The sequence below is a fragment of the Pristis pectinata genome, chromosome 2 (assembly GCF_009764475.1).
Source record: "Pristis pectinata isolate sPriPec2 chromosome 2, sPriPec2.1.pri, whole genome shotgun sequence".
NCBI lineage: Eukaryota > Metazoa > Chordata > Chondrichthyes > Rhinopristiformes > Pristidae > Pristis > Pristis pectinata.
Genome location: NC_067406.1, coordinates 135,513,224 through 135,540,274, shown reverse-complemented (window position 1 = coordinate 135,540,274; position 27,051 = coordinate 135,513,224). Strand labels below are relative to the sequence as shown.

General features: G+C 39.7%; 1 protein-coding gene across 3 annotated transcripts in view; it reads left to right on the top strand.

The window, feature by feature from the left end:
* Nucleotides 1-27,051, top strand: part of gstcd (glutathione S-transferase, C-terminal domain containing) — a 162,263-nt gene that overhangs the window by 122,477 nt on the left and 12,735 nt on the right. For 2 of the 3 annotated variants that reach the window (XM_052010052.1, XM_052010053.1), the window contains exons 6-8: nucleotides 9,948-10,063; nucleotides 13,655-13,699; nucleotides 16,633-16,761. In XM_052010052.1, the coding sequence (XP_051866012.1) occupies nucleotides 9,948-10,063; nucleotides 13,655-13,699; nucleotides 16,633-16,761 (290 nt within the window). Of the gene's footprint in view, nucleotides 1-9,947; nucleotides 10,064-13,654; nucleotides 13,700-16,632; nucleotides 16,762-20,510; nucleotides 20,577-27,051 lie in introns of those variants that run through there. The other variant, XM_052010054.1, reaches the window with a different exon arrangement.

Genomic DNA, 27,051 nt, shown 5'->3' with positions numbered 1-27,051 from the left:
ATCAAAAAGACTTGATTTAGATGCCAGCTGTAGCTCAATTGTTAGCACACTCGGCTCATATATTCTGGGTTCAAGTCCCACTTCAAGTAACAAGAATGTAAGTTGATTCCCCAATGCAATGCTATGGGATTGCTGTACAGTCGGAGGTGCTGCATTTCATAAAATTGTGAAAACTGCTATCAAAAAGAAATAAATTTTTCCATTTAGAAAGGGCCTTTCATATGCATCTCAGAATGCCACAAAGAGCTTTACAGCCATTTAAGTCCTTTGTAAGTGTAGCCATGGTTGTAATTAGGGTTCGTGGTAACCTACTTGGTTATCCAGCAATGTGTAAATGACCCCATAACCTATCTTATTGTTGATCGAGGGGTAAATATTGGCTAGGATACCAAGAATAACATCTCTCCTCCCTGAAGGAATGCCTTTGGATTTTTTACAGCCACCCGAATAAGCGATTGGCCTCAATTTAATCTCAGCTATGAGGACAGTATTTCTGACAGTATAGAACTCCCTCAGCGCTGCATTGGAGTGTCAGCTTATACTCTTGTTAGTTGAAGTGGGGTTTGAACCCAGAACACAAGAGGTGAGAGTGCTACCAACTAAGCCATGGCTGATACCTAATGCAAGCCTCTCTTGATCCAATCAGAATGGCCAAAAAGTCTTCACTTCAGTATCCACTTCCACTACTGCATCAAGGAGCCTATTCGTCTGCTGATTGTTCTTTGTGTGAAAAAAAACAGACAACATTGCACCTGAGGTTGCCTTTTGTAAGTTTCCACCTGTGTCCATTTTGTTTTAATTTGAAGTAATTTCCTTTTACCTTTTTCTGAACCCTGTACAATCATATTTGCCACTGTATGTGATCTCTGCTTGGAATTCTCCTTTTGAGGCTGAATGTCTCAAGATTTGCAATCTGTTCTAACCAATGTGATCTTAAAGATGAGAGGTCAACTATTTTGGTTTTCTTTATTCTACCATCAGTTCTTTAATGGCCACGAACAAAGCACTGTACAGTCGATCATCCCGGGACATGTCCTCTTCATGTTACTACCATTGGGGAGGAGGTACAGGAGCCTGAAGACCCACACTCATCGTTTCAGGAACAGCTTCTTCCCCTCTGCCATCAGATTTCTGAACGGTCCATGAACCCATGAACCTCATTATTCCTCTTTTGCACTACTTATTTATTTTTGTACCTTATAGTAATTTTTATGTCTTTATGTCTTGCACTGTACTGCTGCTGCAAAACAACAAATTTCATGACGTTTGTCAGTGATCACAAACCTGATTCTGATTCTGTATTCTACTCTTTTAATTATAGGGTTCAACATTCTGTTGGGTTCATTGATTGGTACTCAGTACTGATTGGACATTGAATGAAAAGTCCAATAATGGATTCTGGTTCTTTCCAATTTTATCTGCAGCTCTCTCAATATTTTTTACAATTTAATGTAGTACTTATTTTTGATAGACTTTGGTTTTGACAGAATCCCAGCTTGATGGACTGAAAGTCCTTCCTATTCTCAGCTGATAGGCTTGGGCAGTCTTGATGCAAAATTGCAATGAATAGTATGGCTCATATCTTCCAAAAAATCCTAAATTTGACACCAAATTGTCCATCTTAAATAAAAACAGAAAATGCTGGAAATGCTCACTCTTTGACCCGAAATGTTAGCTCTGCTTCTCTTCCCACATACACAGTCTGACCTGCTGAGTGTTTCTGGCAATTTATGTCTTTGTTTTAGATTTTACAGTATCTGCATTTTTATTGATTTTTTTGCTGATCGTCTTAAGTAGAGGCCACTTCATAGATTCTGTGAGAAGTGGAAACTTTTGGTGGCTTCTGTGGTTCATTTATGGTCTGTGTGTGATTTAGGAGTGCTTGACACTAACGCATGCTGCTGGAGGAGGACTATCTGGTGTTAGCATAAGCTTTCCTCGTCTGATTTGTAGAAAATTCATACACAAGAAAAGTCAGCAATGTAAACATAAGCCTTTGGCAGTTTTGTATTGTTATTATATCTTAACATGAAAATTATGGCTCAGTTACCGTTTTGATTACTGAAAGAAAATCATATTAAGCTTCCCATTTTTGGCATGTTGATACAACTTCAGTTTTCTACATGGTGTGTTCACTATGGATTGCTTCAGAGCAGACATGAGGAGCCAAATGGCCTACTGCTGCTCCTATGTCTAAAGTGCTCATGCCACATTGGTAATGTTAGGACACATAAAGAGTTGAGAGTTGAAGAGGGATATGCTGCTCAAATTCTTCATTCATCCCACTTATAACACGAGCTCATTGCATGAGATTGTAATCTTACCCCCATACTCTCAACAGTAGACAACGAAAAGCTAGATGATTAGAGCATGGAGACTGGAATGAGAAGTGTTATGCTGAAAAATCCCATGGGAACTGTCCTGTGCATCTATACTTTTGTAGGGGAACCGAAATTAGTCTGTGACCCACATTGTGCGCGGTCTTTAGTGCAGCAAAATAGCGTTATGTTCTGTTCTCTGTCTCCATTCAAACCCGTCTCTTAAAAAGTTTTGAAATTTAAAATTCTCTAATAGTACTAGCTGTGTCAGGTACGTACATTGCCTGCCTATTTGACTACAGAAAGGATGAGAGGTGAAAAGGAAATATTCAGCTCCTACTACCCGTCAGAAAGTCTCTCCTCTATTTAAAGTGAGCCAGCTTTACAAAATAATATGGGTTGCTTCTCGTTCCTTCACTAACCAAGTGCTGCAGTTATGTACTCACTAGTGCATGCTGGAAAACTGTTTTATCTGAATGATCCAGACAATAACTTACATTTCCATAATTCCATTAATGTCCTAGAAAATGCCAAGATCCTTCATGGGACTTTTAGTAGGCATAATGATGTGATTAAGCTAGAAGAGATGTGGTTAAACTTGAAAGAGTGCAGAAAATATTCACAGGAATGTTGCCTGGACTGGAGGGCTTGAATTATAAGGAGAAATTGGATAGGCTGGGACTGTTTTTAAGATATCTTTATTAGTCACATGTACATCAAAACACACAGCGAAATGCATCTTCTTGCATTGAGTGTTCTGGGGGCAGCCCGCAAGTGTCACCACATTTCCCTCGCCAACATAGCATGCCCACAACTTCCTAACCCGTACGTCTTTGGAACGTGGGAGGAAACTGGAGCACCCAGAGGAAACCCACGCAGACACGGGGAGAACGTATAAACTCCTTACAGATTGTGGCCGGAATTGAACCCGGGTGTCTGATGCTGTAATAGCATTATGCTAACCGCTATACCACCATGCCTGCCCCTTCCCTGGAGAGGAGGAGGCTGAGGGGTGATCTTATGGAGATTTATAAAATTATGAAGAGCATAGATAGGGTAGATAGTCACAGGACTTTTCCCAGGATAGGGGAGTTTGAAACCAGAGGGCATAGGTTTAAGATGAAAGACAAGTTTTTTTTATACAGAGAGTGGTGGGTACATGGAATGAGCTGCCAGAGGAGGTGGTAGAGGCAGGTACAATGCAATGATTAAAAGACATTTGGGCAGGTATATGGATAGGGAAGGTGTAGAGGGATATGGGCCAAATGGAGGCCAATGGGATTAGTGTAGCTAGACATCTTGGTTGGTATGGACAAGTTGGGCCAAAGGGCCTGTTTTTGTGCTGTTTAGCTCTATGAATCTCTATGAATCTGTAATTTTGCAAACGAAAGGATTTTAGGACAGATGAAAAATAGCATGTTTAAAAGGCAGAGTTTAAGTCTTAAGATGAGGGAAGAGAAATAAGAAGAGATTTAGAGAGGGTTTGTCAGAGCTGAAGGCGCAGGCAGCTGAAGGTAGGGCCACAAATGTCAGTGCATCGATAATTGGAGATGAGAATAGGAGGAATGTAGAGATCTCGGAGGGCTACAGGGCTGGAGGTGTTTGCAGCACTAGTGAGACCATGGAGGGATCTGAAATGAAGGATGGGAATTTTAAAATCAAGGACCAAGACCTGATGCAGGTCAACATGGCAGAGGTGATGGGTGTACAATATGGTGCAAGTTAAGAACAGTATTTGGGTGTTTGCAAATGATGCAAGGTGTGAAGCTAACCAGTGTCTTTTATAGCTTATATGTCTTCCTTCATTAAGCATTATAACAATAAAAGACATCTAACAGGTCAAGTATTTTTAACTTCATGTCATTGGCTGCTATACTAATCTTGAAACTACTCCTTGAGTTTCCACATTGGTTCTGACATTACCTGAATCAGTTTGATTCAGTCAGAATAGAATTATAGATTTTGCACTGAAGTTGGACAAAAAAACATGAATTATTACTGCAAACCTTCTCAGATGTCTGGTCCAGACAAATTACATGAATCTCTGCTCATCAATAAGATACGTTTTGTGTAACTCCTAAAACCAGCACATGCACTTGCTTATTGAAAGGTGCAGAATCTGAATCGTGACCTGAGGGTTCCCTCCCCAGGAAATGTTTCTTTTCCAAGCTGGTTATCATTTTCCTGTAATGGAGCTGATGCTATTAGTGTATAAATATCTATTCTCCAAAATATATGCAATGTCATTACTTTGCTCAGTTGTGACAATTTAACTGTGACTAGGCTAGCTTCCTGGGTATGGCTTTAATTGTTGGTTTGGATAGTAGTTGTTGGTTGTACGTGTGCACGTCTTTGTCAGCCAGACAGGGTCACTAGTTCCTACACAGCATGAAGTGCAGAGAGATGTTCAGAATGAGTCTTTTCCCCCATTTTCTCAACCAAATTGAAACCAATGGGACAAGTTCATGCAGTGGGTGATGCGTATATGGAATGAGCAGCCAGAGGAAGTGGTTGAGGCAGGTACAATAACAATATTCGAAAGACATTTGGATAAGTACATGGATAGGAGAAGTTTAGAGGGATATGGGCCAAACACGGCCAAATGGACTTAGCTTGGTGGGCACCATGGTCGGCATGGACAAATTGAGCCGAAGGGCCTGTGTCTGTACTATATTATTCTGTGACTCTATGACTCTCAGTTTCCCAATGTGTCATTTCACCCTCTACTTTATTGTCAGGTCCGAGCTTTGTTCGTAGTTCACAGTTGAATTTGATGCATTTCAAAAATCAATGACAATTAAAACCACGTTGTTGCATCCTCCAGGAAGATACTGGTCTAGCTATTAGTTGCAGCTGGTCTATTCCTGTAATCATCATTAGGAAAGTTAAGGATCCAGAAGTTTATCACTTGCCAATGTAAAGTTATGTTGATAGGGTTGGATTGTAATAGGAATCTCATGTTGAGTAGAAATAGTATCATGGGCTGCTGGTTCAGAGTATCAAAATGCCTCCAGTGTTTAAAACTTATTTTTGTAGAAATACTGAGAAATGAGGACAGATACTCGTACAATTATCATTTCAAGTAAAGATTGAATATAGTAGCAGTTATGTACTGCTTTTCAATTCCAAAATTCAGAAACAGTGAGCAATAAGCACCCTGTATCATTCTGCACATTCTGATCAAATAATCCAGACCATTTCTATCCCATAATTCGTAGCAAAAATTAGGGACAAGAACTCATTTTAAAATGCCTGATTAGCTCCTTCCCCTTTATGTTTGACTTAAGCGTTGGGATCAAATTCGGTCTTCACCATCTCCCTGTTCCTGCCATTAGTTTGACGGGTTGTGCTTCTCAGCTGTCAGGAGTGAAACTAGGTGTGACTGGAGTCAAGGGCTCCAGTTACTCTGATGCCCTGTGTTATGCACTGTTGTCAAACCTCAATGAGAGGTTTACATTTCTCTTTGCTTCTTAAAAGCTCAGCTTAAAAGTTTAGATCTGTCTGATCCAGTGAATTCTATTCTTTGCCAAGCCTACTGAAAACACAATGAAGAAAAGGAGTTCAGTCCAGACACAATAAAATACAGGATATCAGATTCATTGATGTTGATTTTCCAGTCCAACCCCCATATAATTAGTTGTAGAATTTGTGTGAATAAATGTAATTGAGCATTGCCTCGTTGTGCACAGTGTTATACCTTTGGCTTCTTAGTCTACTTTTATCTCTATTAAAAGAAGAGAAACACCATAGTTAAGCCTTTAGATAGCATGTATTGACTTCTTGTTATATCGATAGACTGGAATCTAAATAAACCTCTTTTGAGATCTAGGGTTTAGTTTTACTCATCGCCTTCTGGAAGTAACACTTCAAGATCTCCTCAATGCAACTCTGTCCTTGATATGAGTGCACTGGACTGTATCTCCAGCAACCTATTTGGGTTGAACTCCATATCCCAACTTTAAAGTCACAAGGCCTTGGGAGCAGACATTAGTTCTTTGCCTCGAATTTGGAAGGTATTATCGGCGAGGAAAAGGCATCATTTCCAGAATAATACGGCAATAACATCCAGCTTAATCATGTCAAAATAACATGCAAGAATATTTTCTGCCACTTTACTGCATGTCAATCCTATAATCCAATCTCTATAACCAAATATTGGCTTGAGAGACATAATATATATTAAAATAAAAGCAGAAGATGCTGGAAGCACTTAACAGGTCAAACAGATCTGCAGAGAAAGAGTTAATGTTTCAGATCAAAGATACTTCATCAGAGCTGTCCATTTTCAGTGGTTTCTCTTTCCAGTTCTGATGACATATCTTTTACTTGAAACAGTAACTCTGTTTTGCTTTTCACTGATGCTGCCTGACGTTATGAGTGTTTCCGACATTTTCTGTTTTTCTTTCAGATTTCCTGCATCAGTATTTTTTTGATTTTCGACTAATGTGGTTTGGTGTCAAATTTCATTTGATAATATCCCTACCTAACGCAATGCAACCTATTACTGAGTTTGAAATGCTATGTAAATGGAAGCTGTTCATGTTGAGTGTAACAATATATGGTGCAATATTGATAATGGACTGATTGATTGTTAATCAAGGAAATAGCTTGTTTCACACTGCCAGACATATCTGTCAAATCATCTTTAACATGGTTAAAAACTCATAACTTTGCTCGACTACCTACAACTTTCTCCTCCCACTCCTTCCTGTCTCACCATTGCCCCCTCTCCACTCTGCAATCATTTCACCATGCAGGTGAAGTTGAATTTTGGGGGGGATCTTTTGGAAAGGGACAGCTGACATTTAATGGCTGGTTGACCAGCCATTTTTGTTTTTGTTTTGCATCCCTTCCAACATCATATGGTCACTTCCCCACCACCCCACCACCCCCACGCAATCATCTTTTGGATTATGTGCATGTAAAGCAAATTACTGAATGAGGACTGTGATAACTAGACTGGAGGGCAAAATCAACGCATTTCAAGTGAACTCTAACAGCAGAAGAATTCCTCCACAGGGTAATTCAAGTGCATAAGAGACTCCAATGGAAGGTAGAATCACTTTTAAAAGATACTGGATAGGATTATTAGGGTGTGGAATTGGCAGGGTGTGAGTTGGTGGGGTGTGGAAAAGATTGGTGGGTGGTGATCACACACTGAACAATAGCATTAGTTAGGCTGCTGTTGGTTTGGGAATTTGCCATCAGTGGAATGTTGAAAAATGCAAGTTGTAATAGTTCATAATTTGTGCATTTGGGTCCTTTAACGTAAGAGTTAAGAAGACATTTCCCAGACCAATTTAGTGCTTCAGCATGAAAATGAACACAGCAGGGAAGATATAATCTGATTAAGCTAGGGAGGGTGCAGAAAAGATTCACAAGGATGTTGCCAGGATTGGAGGGCTTGAGCTATAAGGAGAGATTGGATAGGCTGGAGCTGTTTTCACTGGACCAAAGGAGACTGAGAGGTGACATGCTACAGGTGTCTATGAGAGGCATAGATAGGGTACATAGCCTGTTATAGGATACATTGTTTCCCATGGAAAGGGTGTCTAAAACTAGAGGGCACAGGTTTAAAGTGAGAGGGAGGAGGTTTAAAGGGGATCTGAGGGGTAAATTTTTCACAGAAAGAGTAGTTAGTATCTGGAATGAGCTGCCAGAGGAGGTGCTGGAAGCAGGAACAGTAACAACATTTAAGAGGCACCTGGACAGGTACTTAAATAAGCAGGGCATAGAAGGATATCGAATTAATGCAGGTAAGTGGGACTAGTATAGATAGACATGATGATCAGCATAAACACAGTGGGCTGAAGAGGCAGTTTCCATGCTGTACAACTCTATGACATAAAATCTTTGATCAATATGTCACCAACAGTACTGAGCTATTTGCATTATGCTCGATTTTAAAGATTGAATAAATTGTTCAATAAAATTGCAGGAGTTAAGGTTTTTGTGATTTTTATTAGGTTTGTGAGTATCCAGAGATGTGAAGGAAAGCAGGTAGATGGAGTTGAGGAACAGATATTGGTATTAGTATTGGTTTATTATTGTTACTTCTACCGAGGTACAGTGAAAAACTTGTCTTGCATACCAATTGCACAGGTCAATTCATTACACAGTGCAGTTACATTGAGTTAGTACAGAGTGCATTGATGTAATACAGGTAAAAACAATAACAGTACAGAGTAAAGTGTCACAGCTACAGAGAAAGTGTAGTGCAATAAGGTGCAAGGTCACAACAAGGTAGATTGTGAGGTCATAGTCCATCTCATCGTATAAGGAAACCGTTCAATAGTCTATCAGAGTGGGGTAGAAGCTGTCCTTAAGTCTGGTAGTGCCTACCCTCAGGCTCCTGTATCTTCTACCTGATGGAAGAGGAGAGAAGAAAGAATGACCCGGGTGGGTGGGGTCTTTGATTATGCTGGCTGCTTCACCAAGACAGCAAGAGGTAAAGACAGAGTCCAAGGAGGGGAGGCTGGTGTCTGTGATGCACTGGGCTCTGTCCACAACTCTCTGCAGCTTCTTGCCGTCCTGGGCAGAGCAGTTGCTGTACCAAGCCATGATGCATCCAGATAGGATGCTTTCTATGGTGCATCGATAAAAGTTGGTGAGAGTCAAAGGGGACAAACCGAATTTCTTTAGCCTGAGGAAGTAGAGGCACTGGTGAGCTTTCTTGTCCGTGGCATCTACGTGATTTGACCAGGACAGGCTATTGGTGATGTTCACTCCCAGGAGCTTGAAGCTCTCAACTCTCTCGACCTCAGCACCGTTGATGTAGACAGGTGCATATACACCGCCCCTTTTCCTGAAGTCAATGACCAGATCTTTTGTTTTTTTGACATTGAGGGAAAGGTTGTTGTCATGACACCATTCCACTCAGCTTTTCTCTCCTTCCTGTACTCCGAGTCATCACTGTTTGAGATACAGCCTACAACGGTGGTATCATCTGCACACTTGTAGATGGAGTTAGAGCAGAATCTGGCCATGCAGTCATGTGTGTATAGGGAGTAGAGTAGAGGGCTGAGGATGCAGCCTTGTGGGGCACCAGTGTTGAGAATAATCATGCTGGAGGTATTGCTGCCTATCCTCACTGATTGCGGTCTGTTGGTTAGAAAGTCAAGGATCCAGTTTCAGAGGAGGTGTGAGTCCCAGGTCTAATGCCAGATGTGGCTCAAGAGCCTACCCCTGTTGTTATGCTGCTACAATAAATGCACAGACCAACTCAACAATTAATTTGCTTTTAACCCAACATTTAGCACTTTATTGTTCTCTATTTAATGAACTTATGGGAATGGATGTGTGATTTTATTTTGCTAGCCATTAATTATGACTATCACACATTTCTTAAAAAGAAAAAATGCTGGCTCAAAGTTATAATTGAATATCCTAATTTTATTACATGAGAGATTTTTTGAAACAATTTGCTGTAAACTTGGCATTTTTAAATACAATACCCGCTGAGATTGGAAGTGTAATATACTAGAAGGTATAAGGTAACTCTCCTTTATCATCCTATCTGTACAGTACAACAATGACTGCACAGCTGGAAATGTATGGCACCTGTTGACTGAAAGTATGTCTGATTTTGCACTGATAGATTTTTATTCTTATGTTGATCTGTTCTTACAGGAAAACTCTCCTCTGAGCGTGCCCTAAGGAAGCAGCAACAGTTAGACAACATAATCTCCATTGTGACAAAATTGGCCAAACCTGGTGATACAATTGTTGATTTCTGCAGTGGTGGGGTATGTAATTTTAAAATCTTTACTAACTTCAAATTATCATTGAGTTATAGAGTTATACAGATTGGAACAGGCCATTTGGCCCAGCATGTCCATGCCAAGTTGTGGGAACCCATCCAAATTAATCCATCTTCCAGCACATGGCCCAGAGCTTTCAATATTAAGGCGATGCAAGTGCTCATCCAGACACCTCTTAAATGTTGTTAGCGAATCTGCTTCCACCACTTTCTCTGGCAGTGCATTCCAGGTACTCACAACTCTCTGGGTGAAAAAGGACCAATCAGATCCCTCTAAATCTCTTACCCCTTTCCCTAAATCTATGTCCTCTAGTTTTATTCATCTCTGATAAGGGGAAAACATTCCACCAGTCTCCCCTATCTGTACCCCTTATAATTTTATGTACCTCACCATGTCCCCTCATGACCCCCTCTGATCCAGGGAAAACAGACCGAGCCTCTCTAACTAAAATGTTCCATCCCAGGCAACATCCTGGTGAATCCCCTCTGAACCTCTGCAGCGCTATCACATCTTTCCTATAGTGTGGTGACCAGAACTGCAGACCGTATTCCAGCTGAGGTCTAACCAATATTTTATAAATTTGGAGCATAACCTCCCTGCTCTTGTATTCAATGCCTGAACATTAAAGATCAGCACCCCACATGCCTTCTTAACCATGTTATCTACCTGCACTGTCATCTTCAAGGATCTTTAGATTTGCACACCCTCTGTTCCTCAATACTCCTTAGGACCTTACAATTCATAATATACGGTATGTTCTAGCCTCATCAGTACTGCCAAAATGCATCACGCCACATTTATCCATCTTATATTCCATCTGCCACTTCTTAGTCCACTTCACCATCTCATTGATATCACCCTGTAGCCTAAGACTACCCTCCGCACTGTCAACAACTCTACCAATCTTAGTGTTAGCTGCAAACTCACTGATCATGTCACCTGAGTACTGATGAAGGCTCTCGACCTGAAATGTCGACTGTTTATTTCCCTCCATAGATGCTGCCTGACTGCTGAATTTTTCCAGCATTTTGTGTGTATTGATCATGCCACCTACATCCACATCTCAATCATATATCGTAAACAGCAAGGGTCCCAGCACCAGTCCGTCGCTTGTCACAGGTGTCCAATCACAAAAACAATCCTCTGCCATCACCCTCTGTCTCCTCTAGCCAAGCCAGTTTTGGATCCATTTTGCCAACTTGCCCTGGATCCCATGGGCCCTAACCTTTTTGGACCAATCTCCCACTTGGGACCTTGTTGAAGGCCTTACTGTAAACCACATCTATTGCGCTACCCTTGTCAACATAATTTGTTACCTCCTCAAAAAATTGACTGCGCAGAAGGTGGGTTTTTGTTTTCACAGCTAATTATTATTTTCATTTGTATCTTCAATAAATTCCAGAATTTTGTTGAAACTACTTAAGCTACAGATCTTCCCACATTAATTTGCAAGTTCTATAAGAGATGAAGTGAGTAATGTTTGACAAGAGTAAAATTTTTAAGGAACAAGATGCTTTTATACAAATAAATGTATAAAGTCATCCAGCTCTTTTGAAATAAATATAGTATTAGTGGTAACATATAAGTCAGGTGTAAGTCCGTCTCTCAACCTTTGAGCATAAAATCAAGGCTGAATTTTCAGTGCACGACTGAAGATGTATTGTGTTATTGGAGGAGCTGCCTTATGGGTGTCATATTAAACTAAGGTCCTGTGTTCCTGGGTGGAAATAAAAAAAAATCTGTAACACTTTAGATCAAGACTAGGAGTTTGTACATTCTTCTGTGTCTGTGTGGGTTTCCTCCAGGTACTCCGGTTTCCTCCCACATTCTAAAGATGAATGGGTAGGTTAATTTGGGGTTTAAAATGGGCGGCGTGGACTTGTTGGGCCGAAAGGGCCTGTTACCATGCTGTAAATAAAATTTAAATTTAAAATTTAAAGTTATTATCATTGTGGGAGCTTGCTATGTGCAGATTTGCTGCAGCATTTTCTGCATTGCAGCAGGAGCTGCACGGTAGTGTACCAGTTAGCATCACACTATTACAGTGCCAGCGACCCGGGTTCAATTCCTGCCGCTGTCTGTAAGGACTTTGTACGTTCTCCCTGTGTCTGCGTGGGTTTCCTCCAGTTTCCTCCCACATTCCAAAGACGTATGGGTTAGGAAGTTGTGGCCATGCTATGTTGGCGCCGGAAGCATGGTGACACTTGCGGGCTGCCCCCAGAACACTCTACGCAAAGATGCATTTCACTGTGTGTTTCGATGTACATGTGACTAATAAAGATCTCATCTCATCATCATCTTAGGAAATGGCCAATTAGAGGTTTTAGAAGAATTTATATTTGTAGGTTCTTTATTTTATTTTCATATTCGAGGTTATATATTTTATGCAAAAAGCAAACTGCTGGGGGAACTCAACAGGTTGAGCAATATCTGTGGGGAGAAAAGATTTGCTGACATTTCAGGTCAAGACCCTATATCAGGACTGAGATCGGAGAGGAAGGATTGCTAGTGTAAAGAGGAGAGGGAAAGGATGAGTCATGGGCCGGTAGGTGATAGTTGGACGAAGGAGGGGTGAGGGATGATGGGCAGAAGGAGGCAGGTGGGGGAGGGGGTGGAGCTGGGAGACAAGAGGCAGGTGGGTGATAGATGGAAGCAGACACAGAAAACAAAAGGCAGATGGGGAGGAGAGGGTGAAGATGGAGACAAGAGGCTGGAGAATGATAAGCGGGTCCACAGTGGCTACAAGTGCTGGAATCTGATAAGTAAAGAAAGTGATAATGGGAACCATTGAGGGAGAGACGCAGGGCAGATGGAACCAGATGGGGCAGGAGATGTTGTGGGTGAAGTGTGTGGGTAGTAGCTGGATGGGAAGATGATGGGGAGGGGACAGAAATGAGTGATGGGGTGACTGAAGGAGGGGAGAACTAAAGGTTCAGCGAAGGAGAGAGAGAGAAGGGAACACAGTAGGTACAGCAAGTGTTACCTGAAATTGAAAAATTCATTGGAATTGGTTTATTATTGTCACCTGTACCGAGGTACAGTGAAAATCTTGTCTTGCATACTGGAGCAAAGATAGGTGGAGTCAAGGAACAGACCAGCTATGATGTGATTGAACTGAGGAGTATTTTCAAGGGGCAGAATAGTCTACTCAAGAAGCGATGCTTTTGCGGAAAGGATTTTTCTACAGTTAATTAAGTTCACAGATGGTGAAGTTGTGGGAATGTTTGTCTTCGACTAGTGTGGTTTCGGGGAATACAATTTTATTTAGAGTTCATTAATTGTGGAGAAAATGTATCCCCTAATCTTTATTTGAAATAATAAATTATTGTCCTGATTTGTATTGACAATTCCAGTTTGACAGCAGACAAAAAACAAATTACAAACTTGATATTTTTGAAGTTACAACTTCTGAGAGTAGAGGCTTGAAATACCGTATCTTGCAAAGCATAAGTTCTCAAGGGTTCATCTAGCAGGCAGATAAATAAAGGTGTTTGTCTTCACAAATTTCTGCATGTCTGATATTGAAATGAGACCATGGTCCTCTGATTAACTCAGCTGCATGTTCTGTGTTTGCAGGGCCACCTTGGGATTGTCCTAGCTCACACCTTGTCGTCCTGTCAGGTATGTAATTTTTAAATTTTTAAATTATTCTGCTTACTCTGGAATGAACTTTGCAACTGGAGATGAGAGTTCTGTGATGGGATGTGAGATAAGCATGTAGCAGAAAACAGGCCAGACACACACACACACTGGTTTGCCGGGAGCAGCTAGATCTGCATTGTGAAATCCTGCCAACATTTTCTTTTTAACCTGCTGACCATCTGATCAGTTGTTTCATATGTTGGGCTTTGGGCCAAATTTGTATGCTGGTCTCTTTCATCAAAATCTCAAGTAACAATCATCTTCCTCCTTCTGTGTTCCATCCCGCATCGTCAGCAAGAGATTTAGTGGATGATACCTGCGGCTGGCTGCGTAGCCTGATCTTGAAATCCATCAAGCTCACTGTTGCCTGCATGCTTGCCAACTTACAAGACTCAGAAACGCTTACAAAAAAACTTACAAAAAAGGTTGTGAAAGCACCCAAAAGCTCACAAATTCAACATATAATTTAACAAAAAGGACGCTGAACTGGTCTATGACTAAGGTCACCAGCTCAACAAGCCAAAATAAATTAAGTTCTTTTTCTTTTAATCTATTTGGATTTCAGGATTGTTTATGTTATGGGATCACATTCCGTAGCGTAATTTGTTTTTCTATGAAAACTACAACTCAGTGACATGTGGAAAGAAATAGTTACAGTGGAGTGCTGTGGGACATGAGGCAGCTAATGCTTCATCTTATTCAAAGGGGAAATTTCACCTACAGAGTGGTAATGGGTTTAGAAGCTTTCAACTGGGAATGAAGTCTGATAATGCAATATTTATGTACTAGAAGAGGAAGAGTTGGGGAATTGGATACATATATCCTGGGAAATTTGATTTTTGACCTTTCAAGCATTTTGAAACATGCTGTGATTCAGCATTTGAAGCTAAAAAAAAATTGAATTATTTTACTTATTTTATTCTGTAGTGGTTACAAATGTCAGTTTCCTTGATCTTGCACCATCAAAAAAGTGAATGCAACACAGTATGGCAGAAATTTAATACATGCCAGCTGTTTGATTTTTGTTCATTGCATCTGTGTTACACTCTGCAAATGAGTAATTGTGGCCTATTTCTTAGCAATGTGGCAATAAGCATTGCATGTTTCCACAGCCATTATCTCACTGTAAATCTCCCAGGCCCCGACTATAAATGACCAAGATCACTATTGTAATCATGTGCAGGCTATTCTATTATTGTCTGTTTGCTCTACCTCTATTTTATAGACTATAGGGTATCATTTAGAAAACATAATTTTCTTTTATATATATATATATATATATATATATATATATATATATATATAGCAATCCTCTACAAAACTTGAAATATAAACATAAAATGCTGGAAACACTCAGCAGGTTAGGCAGTATCTGTCGAAAGAGAAACAGGTCAAAGACCCCTCCTCTGACAAAAGGTCCCTGACCTGAAATGGTAACTGTTTCTTGCTCCACAGACGCTGGCTGACTAGCTGAGTTTTTCCAGCAATTTTAAGTTTTTATTTCAGATTTCCATAATTTGTATTTCCTTGATTTTTATTTTCCACAAAATGTGTACAGTTATATGAATTATACTGAACTTCCATGTTACAAAAGAATTCTTGGTACCTTTAGCAAACTTAAGATAGAATGTCCCATTCAATCCTATTGCAATTCCTCCACTTCTTTTGCCATCCCTTCCCCTTCCTTGTAGAATCACTGTAGAGTCTTCACTTTCTGGCTTGAATTCAAAATATCATTATTGCTATTTCTGACACTTTAAGTGTGGTGCCATGATGAAATGCATCTTACCCACAGCTCTCCTTTAAGCATGCTGAAAGTCTGGCTCCACGCAAGCAAGGAATTTCATTGCATCCTGGTATATATGACAATAAACTGATCTGATCTGAACTCTGGGATGATTGCAGCAACTGACATACCGTCCCCTTCTCATTAAATAACAGGAATACAATACATAGCTTCCCTCCTTCCAGCTCTCCAGGATCCCAAATACTCTGTTAAGCTGAAATAATAATGTATTTCATTCAACGTACTATAGCATATTCACGGCTCACAATGCGGTTTCCTCTACACTGGGGAGACCAAATGCAGATTGGACCATCCCTTGATGGAGGTCCACCACAAAGTCCACAAGTATCATTCTAAGCCTCTAGTCATGATTCACTTCAAATCTCTCACTCAGACCTCACCATCCTACATTGTTGTAATGATCTTCTGATGAATGCTCAGCAATGAGTTCAACTATTTAGATAATGCTACTCAAGCTTGTATTCCTAAACTAATCGTTTGTTTCTTTACCTCCTATTGCTGTCCTCTCTCATCTTGCAGATAAGGTAAAAGGCTATACATTGCGTTCCTGTTGCTTAGTGGGAAGGGGAGGTTATTGTCTGTCACTGCCGTTGTCCCAGAGGTAACCATCTCTTCACAATCTGAAAGGAGAGCTCTGGGGAATATGTACTTCAGAGTGGTGTCACACTTAAGCCATAAGAAGTTCCCGTCGCTGTCTGTGAGGAGTTTGTACGTTCTCCCCGTGTCTGCGTGGGTTTCCTCCGGGTGCTCCAGTTTCCTCCCACATTCGGGTAGGTTAATTTGGGTTTAAAATGGGTGGCGTGGACTCGTTGGGCCGGAAGGGCCTGTTACTGCACTGTAAATAAAATTTTAAAAATGTGGCAGCAACGATTCACTTAATCTCTCCTCCCTTCTGCCCTATCACTGATCTTCCCTTTTGTTCTCTCTGTCATTTTCTCTCTTCTCTGCATCTTACAAATGTTGTTCTCTCTCTGCCTTTTTCCAATTCCGATGAAAGGTCTTTATCTTGGACATTAACTCTGTTTGCCTGTCCACAGATGCTGCCTGCTGAACTTTTCCAGCATTTTCTGGTTTTAATGCTGATTAGATTTGATCTGTGTTCCAGGTGATTTTAGTGGAAAACAAGGAAGAATCATTGGTGCGTGCTAAAGGCAGATGTGACGACCTCGGATTACAAAACATCTGGTTTCTGCAGACAAATCTGGATTATTTCACAGGACCTTTTCAAATCGGTGTAAGTGAACAGCACAAAGCTATTAAGGCAGAAGTTGTAATGTTACTTAATTTGTTGTTGTCTCTTCCGGAACTGATTAAAGTGGTGAAGTACAGATTCATAAATACTGGTAGAATACTCCCCTTGAGAAACTCTTGGCCAGGTGACTTGCTGTTTATATCACAGGCTCAATGGTGTCACCTGTGAATCTGATCCTATACTCATCTGATGCCCAGATGTGCATCTGCCAGCAGGGGTCATTAGATCATGACTATGAGTGAGTTCTCTGGTTTATTAATTTACAATGAAAGCAGATATTATATATACTGCATGAACTGTTTTACAAACCATATCCTGTAATATCAGTTTTAATATTCCATAGGATGAATACATTAAGACCACCAACCAGAGGAAAATATCTAACGTGTAAATGAAAGTCATAAAGTTCTGAAGAAAGAGAAACAGAGTTAACGTTTAAGGTTGGCGACCCCTCATTAGACACGTCCCTGACCTGAACCATTAACTCTGTTTCCCTATCCACAGATTCTGTCTGACTTGCTGAATGTTTCCAGCATTTTGTTTTTATCTCAGATTTCCAACATTTGTGGTTCCTTGATTTTCATTTTCCACAAAATTTGTACGGTTGTATAAATTATGATGAAAAAGGAAAAGGAGTTAAATTTCTATGCTGCAAAAAATTCTTGGTGCCTTAAACTTGAGATGATCTCACCGATTCATTAAAATCCATTCCATTCTAGCATTTTCTGCTTTTATTTATGTTTATATTAAATTATTTATATTAAGTTAATTTGATGTTCAGGGTGACGTTACTTTGAGATATCTGGCCACTTGTGGCTTGGTGTTAAATTTTGTTTGGTAATGTATTTGTGAAGTATGCTGATAGAAACAGAAAACTGCAGGTCAGGCAGCATCTGTGGAGGGAGAAACTGAATTGTCACCTTTTTATAGTTATTTATGAAACAAAGGGTTGTCTCTGAAGTGCTGAATCTACTAGGTGGCATTGAAGTGTTTCTCTTGAAGTGATGAATCTGTTAGATTGTATTGATATGGTTGCTTTGATTTTTGTCTTATGCTTCAAGTTGTGCACACCTTTCCACATATGCCCCTTTATCGGCTAAGAGTAACTAGAAATTTTCATGGACTTCAATCCTTATAATCAGTTCAAGTAAGTTTATTTATATTAATTCATGGGATGTGGACATTGCTGGCAATGTCAGCATTTATCGAGCATCCATCATTGTCCTTGAATGAGTAGGTAGTTAAGTAGAGTCAAATGTAAGCCAGATAAGTAATTATGACAATCCAGTAGTTCTACTCTGATTTATACCTGCTGATGGTCACTATTAGTGAGAATAGTTTTTTGTTTAAATTCCAGATTACTTTACAACTGCCAAGGTGGGATTTGAACTCCCGTCTCTAAATTGTTAGTCCAAGCCTCTGGGTTACTACTCTGGGAGCTTAACCGCTACACGACCCCAGCATGTGGTGTTGTCCAATATACAGCCTCTGGATATGTATGTGTAATTAGGATGCAGATTAAATAACTGTACTTGTGAATGAGAAAAAATAAGTAACTGAGACTGTTGTTGGTCATGTGATAGTGTTCAATTGTGCAGAGTTTATATGTGAACTTTAATCATTTTGTGTTTTGCTAGAATGATAAGGGAGGAAGCAAACCGTGTTTTTATAAGAGTTTTAGCTCCTTGTGGAGTAGTGATAGATGTTACGTAAATATAAATAATTGAGATCTATTTACTGGATGCGGTGAGTGACAGGTCTTTTCTATTAAAATTGGTATATGTGGCTAATTGTAATTTCCATAGCCTTACCGGTGACCTGTCAGCAACTTCTCATGGTCAATATTGGCTTAAAGAGACTGCTATTATCCTTAAAAAATGTTTTCTTTTATTATTTATGTGATGAGTAATATAATTTAGTATTGGGGAACAAGAAGAAAAAGTGAAATGGGAGACAAATCCCAAGACCGGAGCCAGAATGATCAAGCTCTGTTAAGTGCACAAGTAGGTGTCAGGCACCTTTGGTACTTTGTAATGCAAGTTGTGTTTGACAGTGTGTTTTGGAGCCAGCATTCCAACACTGGTCCCTTTTCTGTCATGGTTGACTTGCGAAAACAATCTGCCAGCTCTGTCAGTGACCTAGAACAAGAAAGTGGCTCACAGCCCTCTGCACCATTGTTAGTACAATGACAGACTTCCCATAAGCCACAGTCAGTGGGCCTGCGGGTGAGTTGTTGTTCATCTACGATTAGGATCTTATGAGGGAGCAGGAACCTGTCTGGCTATCAAAGAGCCATGTAATGAAACATCAGTTTGGGAGCTGCAATAATGCTGTGAAAGTGGGCAGTCAGTGAGAAGGGAAATGAAAGTGATGACTGATGCATCAGTCACTTGCTTGGTGGATGTAGGGTAATTATTGCCATATAATGCATCAACCCCTATGATAGTCTGGAAATGGGGAAATAAAATTGACAAAGGAATACTAATGAGGTAAAAATTGACTCCAGATAATGTCAGAGCAGATGGTACGGCCCTGCGAATGTGCTCTGTATGAGGCTATTGGCAACAGAAGCACTGTTCACAGGTAAGGTGAGATAAGTGTAGCAGAGCTAGTGGCAGTGGTTGGTGGTAGAACACCGGTAATATGCCTCTAGTGCCTAATACTCTTCATGGCATTCCATATTTCTCATACTTCTACTTGTAGCATGAAGTGATGCACTTGGTCACTTCAGGACTGATGTATTTAGTTAACTTTAACTTGAATCACCAACCATCGTGGCTTGCATTTGATGCTTGCTTCCCAGAGAGTGGTGAAAGTCTACACCTGAAGGCTCCTATTTTGTTCAGCTTCACACTTTTGCTCCCAACTATCATTTGCATGCCATCCAGCAAATTAGCAGACAGAATGCAGCGATTGAAGTTCACATATAGCTGAGTGTTCCAACAAAAAAACCTGCATATGTTCATAAAACGTTAAAGAAAGATTGTCCAAGGGCTCCATTATATGTGGAGATTCCCATGTGCATGTCACAAAACAGAAAAATCTTGCCCCAGTAGATTTAAATGTATAGTAACATTCAAAAGCTGCTTTTGTGTATGAACACCTTATATCATCCTGAGACACTGACAGGGAGATTGAAGGCAGCTCCAAGATGGTAAGACTGGGTGATTTGAATCATCATACCCATTTCTGATGCCCACCCAGCGCTGATGCTGGCAGCATTGACAATAAGATAGTGAAGGGAAGTTGGCAAGAGTTTTTCAATGGCAGAACAGATTGTCTTGTACAAAGAAGCAAAGAATAGAGAAAAGTAAAAACATCATGAACTGAAAGGTTATAAATCAGAGTCGGGACAAAATAAAACATTGTAGGAATGTAGGAAGCAGGGGTAGACTATTCAGTTCTTCGAACCTGTACAACCTTTCAATAAGATCATAGCTGATTATGTACCTTGTTCATATTCCCGTCTGAAGCCCATTTTTCCCGATTCCCTTAGTTGTCAGAAAATCTGTCGATCTCAATTTACTTGGTGACTGGGCATCCACAGCCCTCTGAGATAAGAATTCTCAAGAGACACGCCCTCATTGTAAAGCAGAGTACTCTCATCCTGACTGCAACATTCACCCTTGTACTCCATCCAGAGGATGCATTCTTTCACTATCTATTTGGTTAATCCCTCTTGGAAACATTCATGTTTCAATAAGATCATCTTTAATTTTTCTAAATTCCAGAGTAAAGGGCAATTTCTCCTCAGAGTCTAATCCATCAAATCAGGAATACATCCAACAAATCTCCACTGCACCATCTCCAGGGTAAGTATATCCTTCCATGGTTATAGAGGCCAAAACTACATACAATATTCCAAGTGCTATCTCACTAAGGCCCTATGGAGTTACAGCAAGATTTTGTTACCTTTGCACTTCAACACTACACATGTCCTCATCTTTCCAATAAAGATAAGGGAAGAGTATAAGTAAAACAAAAAGAGCTCCTAGTACTTCTATACCAATGTTGATATAAGCAGCCCCTCAATATGATTTAACTATATGTCATACATATATTGGCACTTGATAATCTGGACCCAGACAGTGTACTACTGCAGATATTGAAGTTAGCTGTTCGTGAGTATCAATATTAGCATTTTCAATTAACTATCATGCTCGCAATAGCAATTCCACCTATCTTTAGATGAGTGATATCATTTTGTAGCTTTATAAATATCACTTTCCTTTACGTTTGAGACACAGCACTATTTAATAATAGTATGTCAAGTTGGGTCCTATTTATGTCAAAGTGTGAACCCAGTTTAGGACAGTGAATGAAATTTGGAAGCAGTCTTCCAACTTAACTTCCCAAATATGGATTGTGAGTTAATTAATGGGTCAGGTTGCACTGAGAGGTAGCCAACAATCTTGTGTAGAACTACTAGCTAGCTGCCTCATGTTCTGGACTTCTGTGTCCATGTATTGAAGCTCAGAAGTGCAGAAAGTGCTAGAGTTAGATGCCTGTGAATCTTACCTCTTGCTTCTCTTCTTGATTCAGTATTGGGTCCAGTGGTATTCTGTAATGTACTGAACTGAGGGGCTGGACACACTCTATATCTGTCTCCTTAGGTTTATGTCAGCCATGGCTGGTACATCTTGTGCATCCCCTTAATTTTGAATATGCACCAACCTTTATGAGCAAGGTGAACGAAGCTTTGTTTTTTTCCACATTATTGTAAGTAATAGTTTTAGTATATTTACTAAATACTGTTTTTTAAATTTTTTTTAATCCCTTGTGATCCTCAGAGACATTTAAAAAGTGGAAAAGGCCTACTGACAGCAGGAACTGTCAGAAGGTCATCAAGGTGGACCCCGGGCAAGGCCCTGGTCTCCACAGCCTATGGCCTGGCCAGTGCTCATGGACTGCTCTCCTACATGGAATCCTGGGAGAATGTTAGGAGCTGAGTGGGAAAAGAAAAGTGTGGCCCCAGAGAGATTTGGGGTGTATGTAAGTTGGGGCTTAGTTCAGACGATCCTGCTTATTTCCATAGATTTATATTTGGTAGAAAAGTTAAGAAAAATAAAGAAAAGCAGAATGGTGGCATGGATCAGTCATTGAATCAGTAATTGAATATTAGAACAGGCTCAATATGCTGAATCAACAAACAATCTTCTGCATGAACTCAGCGGTTCGAGCAGCATCTATGGGGGAAAGGAATTGTCAATTGCCACAGATGCTCCTTGACCCGCTGAGTTCATCCAGAAGATTGTGTGTTGCTCCAAATTTCAGCATCTGCAGTGTCTTTTATCACAAAATGCTGAACGACCTATTCCTATAAGCAAATTTCAATTTAATAGCTTAAATAACCAGCAACAGAGATGTGAGGTTTCTCAAGTTGCGTTATTTAATTTATAACTTTGTTGTCTTCAATTGTTTGATCTTTCCAACTTTAAACTTGCAGTTATTTTCTTTATTGCTTCTGAATATTCATCTGGATGTTAAATAGAAAGTGTGAATAGACTGAACAATTGTAGCCTTTTCAAACTTGTATATTTTTAATAATCAAAATAAATCCAGTTTTTTTAACATTATGAATTTCACAATGGAAGCACTGACATAAACCTCAAAGATTTTATCAAATGCTGCCAAATGGCTTTGAACAAAAAAAACTATATTGGCCTTTTTCTGTTGAGGAGATTGCAGAACAATATAGATATACTTGTTCATCACAGTGTCCTATAATTATTATTGTTAATAAAATGAGTTTACTGATTTAATATGATTAATTAAACTGGAGTCAGTTTTGTTTGAACATCAGTTAAGCCTTTTGAGAGTCATAATTTTCTGCAGCATTCTTATTGCTGTTAAAAATTAGACCGTGGCAAAGCCCATGAACTGAAACATAACATATAAATGTAACAAATCAAAAACTTGGAATTAATCAGAAAATTTTATGTATCTTATATTTAAGTGAACCATAATATATCTAAAATCTTACTTCTGCAAATACTGTGTGTCCATTAAAAAAGAATGCAGCCTCACCAGTATTGGGCGGTATAACAAGTTAGCACAGGCCGTTCCTATTAGAACAGTAGTAAAAGCGATAGAAATGTATGATGGTGATAGAATGAGTTTAAATTGAATTATGTGCCAGTTATCCTCCAGCAACTGTAGGCTATACTCTTGTGTGTAATCGAGGCATTAGGTAAGACATTAGTAGTAAAGTTGTCATTGGTTGTGAGCATTAGTATATTTGTTTTCCACAGAATGGAAAGAAAATTAACGTGGTAATTTATCGCAGCTTCGCAATGAAGATTAGGTCTTTATGACTGATTTCAATAAAGAAATTGAATTTTTTTGCACTCTTCATTACCTCAGGGCACTCCAAAGAAGTTTGCAGCCAGTGAGGCATTTTCTTTTAAAGTGTAGCCATCACGATAGTGTACGGAAGCATAGCAGACAATTTGTGGACTATAAAATTCCACAGACAGCAAGGTATTATGTTTTAATTGTTAATTGAGGGATAAATATTGGCCAGGATATCAGGGAGAACTCATTAATTGTCCAGTAGGACATTTTAAGTTCCCTTGTTTTACACTACTGCCCAAAGGCAAAATTCCTCCCATTCTTATCAACCATCTGAGGTTCAACTTACTTTTGTCTGGCACCCTACCTTTGCTACTTACAGACATACTGAAGAGAAATGTTTGAATGCTAAGGTGCTCCTGATTTGTTTTCATACTTCCCTACGAGTTATTGGGAAAACTTGGCCACTTTATCTCATACCGTGTTCAAAATAAGTTTGTTCTTAATGACATTATGAAAGTTGTCGGAATGATTAACATCAGTTTTATTGAGGATAGTGAGAATGAGCGACAGAGTGCATTAACGTTCTCCCTCTCACACACTCACACAGGACTGCTGACAGCTGTTGACATGGGGAAATGCAACACCAGTATCACACTGCACCACATTAAAGTTTAAAAATAGGCGCCACTTACTGAAGGCATCTGTTGATTTGAATTTGATGAAGTGAATATGTATAGATCATATTGTCCTTTAAAATGATAGTTAATATTAGATGATCCTCCAGAGTACAGAGACACAACTGTAAATCTGAATAGCCCAGAAAAAGATAGAATTCTGATTATGAAATCACTTGCTATTTTTGTATATGTTGGAAAATTCATGTCAAAATCTGGATGCAGTGTGTACGTCGGTTGAGATGGAGCCTAGAAAACTGTCATCGAGCACACCTGCCTTTCAATTTGACAGGAATGTACCAAAAAGGAAAACAGCTGTGCTGGATCAGATTAGTTGCCAAGTACTGGGGATATTCGGCTTCACTCAATGACAGTCCACAGCCTGTCTCTGTGTAGTTTAATCTGCACCCAGAGTTGCACTGTGTTTTCGGGCCAATCCAAAAGCAGGCTTTAACTTGCAGGGAGAAGGGCAAATTTGCTCATGATCAGTACCCTGATACCTTGTACGAAGTGAACTTCATACATGTTGGGGCAGGAATCATTTGAAGGAATCCATATAGGCTACAAAGGAAAATAAAACTGAGTCTATTCTGTTCCTAGAAGTGGCAGGAATGATTAAAGTAGCCTAAATAAAGAAAATATGCAATCTAGTTTAATGAGTTTGAGATTTTGTTTTAAATCACCAGCCTCCTATATCCAAGCAGCCAAATGAAGTAAAGAATACATAAGTGAAAACAAACTTAGTGCCTTGCTTATACCCCATGAACTACAGCACAGTATATTGCCCCTAGTGTGTGGGCAGTGGTGGAATCTGGGGGAAATTGATGAAGATAAAATGGGATTAGAGTAAATGGGTTGACATGGTTGACATGGACTCAGTGGGGCCTGTTTCTGTGCTGTATCACTCTATGGCTCCATAAATCTTTCAGTGGATCTTATTCCCTACTTGGAGAAGCAGGATGCATGAATTAAATTTATAAGTGCACACACTCTTTTTTATATCTCTATCATTTTCTTCTGCTCCATGCACTGGTAAAATAACTCCACATTGACTTCAATGCATCTCAGATCAAAGTATTACATCAGTCATTAAACCTCAACTTCCAAAGGGTGGAAACAGTTAAAGAAAAACCACAAATGAGAAGCTGCATTCTTTTTGAATGAATTCCTTTGATGAGTTGTAAGGTTTGCAAAACTGTCAATAAATTCACACAACATTTTCTTGTGATGTGTCTGAGGCGCCAAATTTGAGGAAGGTTGAAGCTGAAAAAATTATTTTTAAGAAGGCAAAAATACCCTTAGCTCAAGTTAACTATGTTAGATTTACCTTTGAATTACTTTTATATTTATATTAACCTGCTGTAATCACTAAGGAGTCACATTAAATGTTAAAATGCAAACAGCACAATCCCCTTCCATTCAGAATAGGTGTGCACAATTTATGTATCATTAGCCCGAAAGCAGTATTCAGTTAATACCTGAGGGCTATACCTATTTGTTCATTAACACTTTATATCAATGCAAATTGAGGAGGTATACAATGTTAGCAAAACCTGTGCTTTCCACCTTTATTTTTTATTCATGGGATGTGGGCAATGCTGACAGGACCAGCACTTATTGCCAATTCCTCACTAACCCTTGAACTGCATGGCTTGTTGGGCTGTTTCAAAGATAGTTACAAACCAACCACATTGCCATGGGTCTGGGGACACATGTGAACCAGACCATGTATAGATGATAGATTTCCTTCCATAAAGAAGTGAATTTGTAAGAGATTTCAATAGTTACATAGAGATCATTACCAATAATGTCTTATTATTTCAGCTAACTTGCTTGACTGAATTTAAATTCCCCAACTCTGGTCCAATCTAACTGTCATTGCAAGACTTCTGATCTACCTCACCTCAAGTCAAATAATTTTTTTTTCACTAGTTCCAATGTTTTCATTATAACTAATAGTATTTGAAGAAATTAATAAATAACACATTTGTTTGAAGCACCTGATGATTTTTCACCTGAATCATTCACAGCATCCTTCTAAAAATTTATCCTCAAACCTTGGAGACTTCAGAGTAATTCTAGAGGGTTGGTAAACTAAGCCAAGGTCAACAGATTAGTCTAGGCTTCAATACAGGAAGAAGATACAGGTTGGAGAAATGAGAAGAGAAAATTCAAATTATCTTTCTAATACTACTCTGTTTACCTTCTTAAATGAGTAGCAGAATCTGCCAAACAGAGAGGTGAGGAATAAGAAAACATTGAAGAAAATGAATGCGAGGAAAAAGAAAAGAATTGGAATTAGAATTGGTTTATTATTGTCAAATGCACTGAGGTACAGTGAAAAACTTGTCTTGCATACCGTTCATACAGATCAATTCATTACACAGTGCATTGACGTAGTACAAGGTAAAGCAATAACAGAACGCAGAATAAAGTGTAACAGCTACAGGGAAAGCGCAGTGCAGATGGACAATAAGGTGCAAGGTCATAGTGAGGTAGATTGTGAGGTCAAGAGTCCATCGTATTGTACTTGGGAACCACTCAGTAGTCTTATAAAGGCTGGATAGAAGCTGTCTTTGAACCTGGTGGTACCTGCTTGCAGGCTTTTGTATCTTTTGCCTGATCATAGAGGGGAGAAGAGAGAATGTCCGGGGTGGGTTGGGTCATTGATTATGCTGGCTGCATTACCAAGGCAGCGAAAAGTACAGACAGAGCCCATAGAGGGGAGGTTGGTTTCCATGATGTACTGAGCTGTGTCCACAACTCTCTGCAGTTTCTTGCAGTCGTGGGCAGAGCAGTTGCCATGCCAAGCCATGATGCATCCAGATAGGATGCTTTCTATGGTGCATTGATAAAAATTGGTGACGGTCGACGGGGACATGCCAAATTTCTTTAGTCTCCTGAGGAAGTAGGAGTGCTGGTGAGATTTCTTGGCTGTGGCGTCTATGTGGTTGGATCAGAACAAAATGTAGTGATTCATTGAATTTTGCTTTTTAAGGTGCAGCTGAGGTAGCCACGCACATCAGTGTCACGTGTCAACCTTCCCTCCTGCGTGGATTTGGTTGGATTAATGGAGTAGAGTTTCACAGAGCCCTCAATTGTGTATGAAAACAAAATATCTACTGTAGTACGTACCAGATGAAAACAAGTTGACTAAGCAATATTAGGGCAGATAACAAAAAACTTGGCAAGGAACGTTGGTTATAAGAAACATTTTAAAGGAGGAAATAGGGGAAGAAAGGCAAAATGATTTGGGAGGTTATTCCCAAATGTTTGGGACCTGGGAGTTAAAGGCAGAACTCCT